Source organism: Oncorhynchus mykiss, chromosome 23 (genome assembly GCF_057628025.1).
Source record: "Oncorhynchus mykiss isolate SJ-2025 chromosome 23, ASM5762802v1, whole genome shotgun sequence".
Lineage (NCBI taxonomy): Eukaryota > Metazoa > Chordata > Actinopteri > Salmoniformes > Salmonidae > Oncorhynchus > Oncorhynchus mykiss.
Genome location: NC_143044.1, coordinates 39,073,637 through 39,083,121, shown reverse-complemented (window position 1 = coordinate 39,083,121; position 9,485 = coordinate 39,073,637). Strand labels below are relative to the sequence as shown.

Sequence of the window (9,485 nt, the reverse complement as noted above, 5' to 3'; positions counted from 1 at the left end):
TTATTTACAGACAGATTATTTCACTTATAATTCACTGTATCACAATTCCAGTGGGTCAGAAGTTCACATACACTAAGTTGACTGTGCCTTTAAACAGCTTGGAAAATTCCAGAAAATGATGTCATGGCTTTAGAAGCTTCTGATAGGCTAATGACATAATTTGAGTCAATTGGAGGTGTACCTGTGGATGTATTTCAAGGCCTACCTTCAAACTCAGTGCTTCTTTGCTTGACATCATGGGAAAATCAAAAGAAATCAGCCAAGACCTCAGAAAGAAAATTGTAGACCTTCACAAGTCTGGTTCATCCTTGGGAGCAATTTCCAAATGCCTGAAGATACCACGTTCATCTGTACAAACAATAGTATGCAAGTATAAACACCATGGGACCACGCAGCCGTCATACCGCTCAGGAAGGAGATGCGTTCTGTCTCCTAGAGAGGAACGTACTTTGGTGCGAAAAGTACCATTCAATCCCAGAAAAACAGCAAAGAACCTTATGAAGATGCTGGAGGAAACAGGTACACAAGTATCTATATCCACAGTAAAACAAGTCCTATATCGACATAACCTGAAAGGCTGCTCAGCAAGGAAGAAGCCACTGCTCCAAAACCACCATAAAAAAAGCCAGACTACGGTTTGCAACTGGACATGGGGACAAATATTGTCCTTTTTGGAGAAATGTCCTCTGGTCTGATGAAACAAAAATATAATGGTTTGGCCACAATGACCATTGTTATGTTTGGTGGAAAAATGGGGAGGCTTGCAAGCCGAAGAACACCATCCCATCCGTGAAGCAAAGGGGTGGCAGCATCATGTTGTGGAGGTGCTTTGCTGCAGGAGGGACTGGTGCACTTCACAAAATAGATGGCATCATGAGGCGGGAAAATATGAGAATATATTGAAGAAACATTGGTCTCAAAGCTTGGTCTCAAATGGGTCTTCCAAATTGACAATGACCCCAAGCATACTTCCAAAGTTAAGGCAAAATGGGTTAAGGACAACAAAGTCAAGGTATTGGAGTGGCCATCACAAAGCCCTGACCTCAGTCCTATAGAAGATTTGTGGGCAGAATTGAAAAAGTATATGGGAGCAAGGAGGCCTACAAACCTGACTCAGTTACACCAGCTCTGTCGGGAGGAATGGGCCATAATTCACCCAACTTGTTGTGGGAAACTTGTGGAAGGCTACCTGAAACGTTTGACCTAAGTTAAACAATTTAAAGGTAATGCTACCAAATACTACTTGAGTGCATGTAAACTTAAGTAAATAAATAAAAGGTGAAATGAATCATTCTCTACTATTTTGACATTTCACATTCTTAAAATAAAGTGGTGATCCTAACTGATCTAAAACATGGAATTTTTACTAGGATTAAATGTCCGGAATTGTGAAAAATGAGTTTAAATGTATTTGGCTAAGGTGTATGTGAACTTCCGACTTACTTCAACTGTATATACGAAATAACGATGAGACAAGATTCTGGAAAACAGTCATGTTTGATGTGAAGCACATTTATGTGACTAAAAATTATTATACACTACTAATCTATCTTGGACAGATGCACATAACATAAAAGGTAGTAGCATTAACCGAGGATCTTATGCAATTATGCAAGATATTAGTCCTGCGTGTCCAAGATTAATACATTACAGTCAGGTGCCTATCAGACTAGCTCTTGCGAATCCAAGGGGCCATTCTGGCCTTGTGTTCCCACACCAAGCGTTGACAACCGTGCGACCAGCGTACGAAAGTCCTGACGCTCTGCCCACATATAAAAACATGTTACTTGCGATACGGTTTACAAACGTTTTGGAACATTACTTTCATATCAAAAATAGATATTTTTGGGGTGACAAGGCATCGCTCTTGTTTATGGAAGAGAGAGAGATCACCTGTTCTAATTAGATATATAGCGTCCCCGAACACCTGTGTGTAAACGGAAGAAGGACGTCAGAAAAGTGTAACTGAAAAATATTATTGGCTGCAACTGTGGTAAAACAGTGTGCAGTAAGTGGATATTTTGCATTTGTGAAATTATTTTTATGTGATATGTAAGTAGCGGGCCTTATGTTTCTAGAACCGCGATTGAGAATCAAATCACGTTTAGATGGAGTATCCGGCTGTTTTGGCTGCCAGAGACAGTTTACCTCTCTCTGAACAATCTCTTGTGGACAGATGCACAAACACATGGTAGTAGCATCTGACGAAGGACTGTGGGATGCTACGACTAACGAGGAACTTATTCTAGTATGCTTATTTTTCATCACTGATCATTTGGTTAAATCACGATTTCGCAGGCGCTCGCGTCTTTCGATATTTCGGAGGGGTGGGTACATTTCGACCACTTGTCCGAAACTGGTTGAGTTTCCGTTTAGAGAGGTGGAGACCTCCTAGTGTCCTTGGTGCATTTTATAACTACATATTCCCCCAGAATTTCATCGAGCATATGATGTGACTTTTTAATTGTGGGTGTCTGAGATTACCTCTGAACATAGGGGTTGGGTTCCTGCCAACTACATTGCAGATGCATGCCAAATTTTAGAACGCCTGGACAGGTATTTAACATATCAACTAACCAAATTATATGCCACAGCAATCTGATTCCCGACTGCACAGTCAATGACGTGACACTAAACCATTGGTTGATGCAATGCAACGCCTGCCCTTCTAGTCGGCATGAACTCAACCAACAAAGGGACACAGAGTTTCTAAACCCAGAGGAGCAACATCGTGAGAATTCCATGAACGCTTGCAAACAGACCAAGCAGACCTGGCCGGGCTTTGAGAAGTCTGAGGTGAAAAAAATATTCTCTAGTTGTATATTTTCTCAAATTCTAAAGGCACAACCTAAATTCGAGCCAATGTTTTATGTATTTGAATATGTTATTACTCCAACCCCGTGAAAGTGACAAACTGACGCATTTTCATGTTCGTCAAATAATGAAATGAGTGACTGATTTGACGGCCGCACATGCGCAGTTTTGTCGCGAGACGTCCGTTAAACCCGATGACATGTTTCTGGCAAGAGTTTAGCTTGACAACGTTGCCATGAAATGGCCTACTCGTGTGATCAGGGATTTCTACTGGAGAAGCAGTTTCTGCCTATCTTGATCCTGTACTGTATTGGATAAGGATATTAGACGTTAAAAGGAGTAGCTAGCTACAGTATGTGATGTCATTATTCAGAATGACGACAACGTCGTTATCAAGGTCCCATTTGTTTCGTCTTTTGATTCAAATAATGTAATAACAGTTTAATTGTTTGTTAATAAAAAATAAAATACATGCCCTACCCACCATGCAATACAAGATTGTCAGTATTCAATGAATTATAAGGTCATATTTGCTACCAAAATTCAGATCTGAATTAATGTATGCGCAGAACATTTTATATTGATTAAAATACATAGGATTGTTAAAGGCATCAAATTGATGTAATACATTTTTCAAAACACAAAGCCCATTGGTCAAAACGGCATAAGAGTTCATTTTTGGCGTCTGTGATTGGTGCATTGACACACACCCTCGATAAGCCTCATGTCCCAGTACAGTCACCAGTCAGCCACAGATGAAAGGGGGAACCTTATAATAAGTAATCTTTGGTACGTAGCCTACAGTCCCACCCAAACATGGCTGATACAGAGACAGCCGAGGAATCTTCTTCAGGAATTTTGCAAGAAATGTTCACGTCCCCGTTGAATTTGAGTCTGCTTGGCCTCTGCATATTTATTTTACTCAGAATCTTCTGCGGAGACAAGCCTGCAGATGTGGGCGAGGTTGAGGAACCTCTGCCTAAACTCAAGAACAGAGATTTCACTTTAGCGGAGCTGCAACCGTACGATGGGCTTCAAAATCGAAGAATTCTCATGGCTGTCAATTCAAAGGTGTTTGATGTAACCACAGGAAAGAAATTATACGGGCCAGGTAAAATAAGTTGTAGGCTATTTACATTGGTTATTTCTGCTCAAATGAATGGTTGGCGCAACTGTAGCCAAGTGGCTTGCCCAGTAAACTTAATAGATACGTGTCTTACTCTGTGTCTATTGAGTATGTGTATATTGAGTATGTGTATAACTAGTACGACCATTCTAAAACGCCACACCCCCTTCTTCATAAATCATTGCCCGCGATCGAATTTCACAACACGCGAGCTGTAGCCTCGAGAGACCGCTGACGTGCGTAGTTCTTCCTGACGTCGTTATTCCGGGTAATCAGAAACGGAACAACGGAGCCCTCTGGCGGAGGTGCTGCTACACAAGCTGCAACTGGAGTGTTCAACCGAGTTGGCATGTTCTAACCTCTCACGGAGTTGATTAATCATGCCCTACGCTATTACGCAAGCCCTCACGAGGAACACCCTCACTGAAAATATGTAGAAGTGGCATATATTCTCAGTCTGTATAATAGGATAAACTATTTATCTTATTGAGGTTCCTCGCTTTTGAGGTGTGCCTCAGTTCTCTTCATGTCAATTCAGAACAAATAGCTTGAGGTGTAATGTTAAATTCAGCCAGACCAGAGTGTTGCACAAAGTAAGGCTTGTTGAGGCCTATTGAAGAGCAATAATAGGCCTACTGGCTGACTCTCATTCCAAGAATTCTTATCTTTCAGTCTCAACATCGAGAATAGAGGGCTTGTTGTTGGGCTATTTTTGAAGCCATCTGATCTTAGAATAGAGCAAGGTATGTCTGTTGGAGGGTGGAAGTTTAACTTTATTTTCACCAAATTTAAGAAACAGTGCATACTTGTTTCATTAACGGGGCAATTTGCAATTGCTACCTCAAATGTTGGACTTTTAAATGCATTATATAAATCCATTGATTGAGATAAAAGTTTGGTTCTTGAAGAACATAACTGATAAATGCATCATGTGCTTAGTTGTACCCATCAGAACCCCAAATATAAGCTTGTTTTACTCCAATGTTTGTAGACAAAGTAAGTAAACATGGTTAAAACAGTTTTATATAGTTTTAACATCATGGATGGTCAGTATTTGCATCCATAGCTCTGTCTATGAATTTGAGTGGGGTTAGAGTTCTCCAGCCTCATCCTTCTAATTTTTACCAAAACGGGCTGGGTGGGCGTATGCTTTTGTTTCCAACAGCTGATTGCTGCTTTAAAATGGTAGTCATCAGCAAATGTATAAACCTTGACAAATAGTTTGTCTATTCACAATCACATTTTAAATTAATCTCTTTGTCTGTGTGTGTTGTTCTCCAGTGGGTCCATATGGATTGTTGGCTGGTAAAGATGCCTCCAGGGGCCTGGCCACTTTCTGTCTAGAGAAGGAGGCCCTGAAAGACACCCACGATGACCTCTCAGACCTCAATGCCATGCAACAGGAGAGCCTCAACGAATGGGAGACCCAGTTCACCCGTGAGTTAATGCACGAGTTGGTAGAAGTTGGTAAAAACACTTTAGATACTGAATTTTCAATTTCTACCTCTTGCAGTCAACATCACATGCACACACTCCACTCAACAGAATGTAGTGCAAACTGTTGATGCACCTCGTGGGGGTTTCTGTTTCTGCAGTCTGTTTCTGCTTCAGCCAACACCTCTTTGGTCTGTTGTTTTACTTGACTATGATAGAAGAGTTAGCTACAGCACATTCAGTATGGCACCATACCTGGGCATAATGTCGCAAACACTACTTCACATCAAATGAACACTTTCAATCAATTACATTGAGTAGTGCTGTGAATTGAAACCCAGACATGGGAGGCAGTCTTTGTAGGCTAAGGCTAGTAATTACAATGTCCTAGAGCTCAGCTGTGGTGTCGTGTGTAGCGAATGTCTCTCAGGAACTCAATGTTCTTTTCTTCTACTTCCTGCCTTTTACAGAAAAGTATGACTATGTTGGCAAACTTCTGAAACCTGGAGAGGAACCCTCTGAGTACACTGATGACGAGGAGGTCAAGGACAAAAATAAGGACTAGAACTCACAAGTCCACACAGGAAATTCAGATGCTTTAATTATTTTGGATAATGTGATGCATGTTGGCTTGTGCTGCGGCCATTGAGCGAAATGCTTTCTCCTGGATGGCTTTTGCATTATATCAATGTCATGGACCATCACCTCTTATGCTATGTTCATATGCCACAGACCTTAAAGCCACAATCAGCAGTTGAAACAATAACAAAGCATTATCAAGCCCCTGTTTTAGGTTAAAAAAAATGTTTTTAAATGGATGCAGCGACTGACCATCCATGATATAAATGTATAGTTTTAACTATGTTTTTAGGCTAAAAGGGGTTTGTTTACATTTACTTTGTTTACACACATTGGAGTAAAATAAGCTTATATATTGGGTTCTAATGGGGTACGACATTTTAACTATTGAACTAAACTCGTGAGGCATTTATGTTATATTTGTCAAAAATTAAGGGGTTGATATCATTCAATTATAAGTCCAAAAGTAGATGTTGCAACTGCAGATTGCCCCTTTAATTTACCAAAATGCACCAGATTTTTATGTTCAGGTTACAATAACTTTTGAATACCGTAGTGTTTTTGTAAAAGCAGTATACAGGTAGTATACACCTTTCTTGTATTTCTCTACATGTTTATTTTTTGTATATGGTGATGTTTTGTATGTGATCTTGCCGGATTGTTTCTATATTTTATTGTTCATTTAAACAAACAAACATCTTGGGCTACAATCTTGTGTGTATAAAACCAGTAGATGACGGTAATAACACAGAGGGGAACCACCAGGCCACCTAATGATGGCTGCCGGTGTGGCCATGAGGTGGGGGTAAGATGGTGGACTGGAAAAAAATGAGAAAATTGGAACATGTTTTGAGTGAATATGGATTGGTGGATCACACAGAACATTTGAAGAGCTACAGAAGCAAATTGAACGTGACCAGAGTGGGGATGAATTAACTGTGGTGGCAGGTGCGGTGAAGACCGCAGAGTTTGAGCCTCATCATGATGATAAAGATGATTCTAGCCCAGTGGGGATGAGATTTTTGGAGAGAATGGATCCTTGCCTTCTGGCAGACCCATATGTGATGTCAGGTTGGGGGGAGAAGAGGTTTGGGAATGTTAGGTCGGTGAAAGTGTCTTGAAGTGGAATCATTTCAATTTTTTGTGTTTCTGTCATCCAGAGGGAGTATGCACTCCGCATCACATGACTGAGGACAAGAACTGTGACTTGCTTTCCTCTCTGGAGCAGGGCGCCACTGAAAGGAGAGAACTGGAGTGCCGTTAAGTGTTGAGGAGGATCAAATGAAGTTAAAGATTCTCAGTGTCTGTGACGCCCGCCGTTTGGTGTGACTCAGACCCGGTGGAGAGTGGTGAAACTGAGAAGACACTGTCTGCACTACTGAGTTTTTACCAAATAAAGTCAAGTAATGATGTCCGTTATCCAATGAGAGCTTTTGTCCCAAACCCATTACAGTGTTGTAGGTGTCAAGGTTATAGTCATGTTGTAGGAGGGAGATTCCTAGATGTGAGAAGTGTGCAGTAGGAAATGAGACAGGAATGTGTAGTTTCTGTGGAAAAAGTTGTGTATAAACTGTAGGGGTAACCATGGTGCTGGAGATCAGAGGTGTCTGGTGAGCGAAAGGCAGGTTGAGGTTGCCAGGATCAGAGTAGTGCAGAAGGTGTCATGCTGAGGTAGTGAAGAGAGTAGTAGAGGAAGATGGGTCCAAGGTGAGGGATCCTAAGAGGATCCCTGTGAGTAGGCCAATAGAGAGTGATAGGAATAACGTGCTTCTGTAAGTTTTTTTTTTTGTTTTTTTGTGTGTTCATTGCCATTGCTGTCAACTTTACCGCAGGAATGGATCATGGATCACAGAGGATAGATGTTGTGGTGGCAGCTGCAGAGATGTACTTGGGTGTACGAGATTTTACTGAAGAAGAGTTACAAGGTGTTTTGAACGGTAGTGTCCCGTCCTTCCAGGCTGCTGGCCTTGTGTCGGATCAGCCAAAGTAGTGGAATAGGGTTAGTTGGAAGGACAGTTTTTTTTTCACAAAGTGTAATGAATTCATACTACAGAATAGTAGGCTGATGCACAGACAATACAATAGGTGGCTGCATGCATCTATAACATTTGTTTGCGGACCACCATAATACCAAAGAAGAAGAAGGCAGAGGTTGGATGGTGCGTTGAGTAAAGTTTATGGAAATTAGTGTAAAACTGTAGCATTGAAGAATGGCGCAAAACGGGTTAAAGTTGTTCATAAAGATAAGACTCGGTTTGATAATGCCTCGTTCTTGTTGGAGTCATTTTTCATAGATAAAAATGTGATTTTGGGAGATCCATTTGCGGTCAAGGAGAGAGTGGAGGGTGTACTGGGAAAGGTGGAGTCAATCAAACTGACCAGGAGTGGTATGGTATTGATTTATTGTATATCACAAGAACAAAAATAAACTGTCTCTGGGAGTTATCAGAGTATGATGTAGAAAGCTTTGATTTTTTGAACAGGGTGTCATCTCTGGCGTTGTGGTGGAAATTAAGGCTGAAAATCTAAAGCACCACGTTCCACGTACCAGGAGTGGTGGATGCAAGTCCATTGAACCTTATGGTGAATGGATGAAACAGTGGCGACCTGTAATTTTTTGCCTGTTGCATGTTATTTTGGCATTAATACGTGTCACAAATTATTTTTCAGACAATGTAAAATACATATATTGAGTTAATAAAGCCGCATACAAGCTTTCTTAAGGTAGCTCCGAAATACAAGTGTTTCAGCCTAGCTCAGTGCTTTCTGTGGTGGAGGGGCAGCCAGCGGAAAATACAGAGTGTAGGGGTTGGTAATCTTCTCTAGGGAAGACATCCTCCTCCCTCATGTGGTACCCTTCCTGCAGGCTCATCCTGACATGACCCTCCAGCATGACAATGCCACCAGCCATACTTCTCGTTCTGTGCGTGATTTCCTGCAAGACAGGAATGTCAGTGTTCTGCCATGGCCAGCGAAGAGCCCGGATCTCAATCCCATTGAGCACGCCTGGGACCTGTTGGATCAGAGGGTGAGGGCTAGGGCCATACCCCCCAGAAATGTCCGGGAACTTGCAGGTGCCTTGGTGGAAGAGTGGGGTAACAATTTACAGCAAGAACTGGCAAATCTGGTGCAGTCCATGAGGAGGAGTACTGCAGTACTTAATGCAGCTGGTGGCCACACCAGATCCTGACTGATACTTTTGATTTTGACCTCCCCTTTATTCAGGGACACATTATTAAATTTCTGTTAGTTACATGTCTGTGGAACTTGTTCAGTTTATGTCTCAGTTGAATCTTATGTTCATACAAATATTTACACATGTTAAGTTTGCCGAAAACAAACACAGTTCACAGTTTGAGGATGCTTCTTTTTTTGTTGATTTTATTTACATTAGAGGTGCCCATCCAAGAAGGCTCAAGGTCATTGGCCACAGATAAAATTACTTCAAATCACATTATATCTACCGTAGCTTTCATTGGACTGATCATGCCAACATTATACTTTCAAAATCTTAGCTAGCAAGCTAGACAAG

General features: G+C 41.3%; 1 protein-coding gene across 1 annotated transcript; it reads left to right on the top strand.

Moving 5' to 3' along the window:
* The first annotated feature begins 3,533 nt into the window (after positions 1-3,533).
* Positions 3,534-8,417, top strand: LOC110502902 (membrane-associated progesterone receptor component 1). Its single transcript, XM_021581246.3, has 3 exons — positions 3,534-3,925; positions 5,222-5,377; positions 5,845-8,417. Exons 1-3 carry the CDS (start codon positions 3,631-3,633, stop codon positions 5,937-5,939), a joined length of 546 nt encoding a protein of 181 aa, XP_021436921.1. The 5' UTR covers positions 3,534-3,630; the 3' UTR covers positions 5,940-8,417.
* Positions 8,418-9,485: the final 1,068 nt, after the last annotated feature.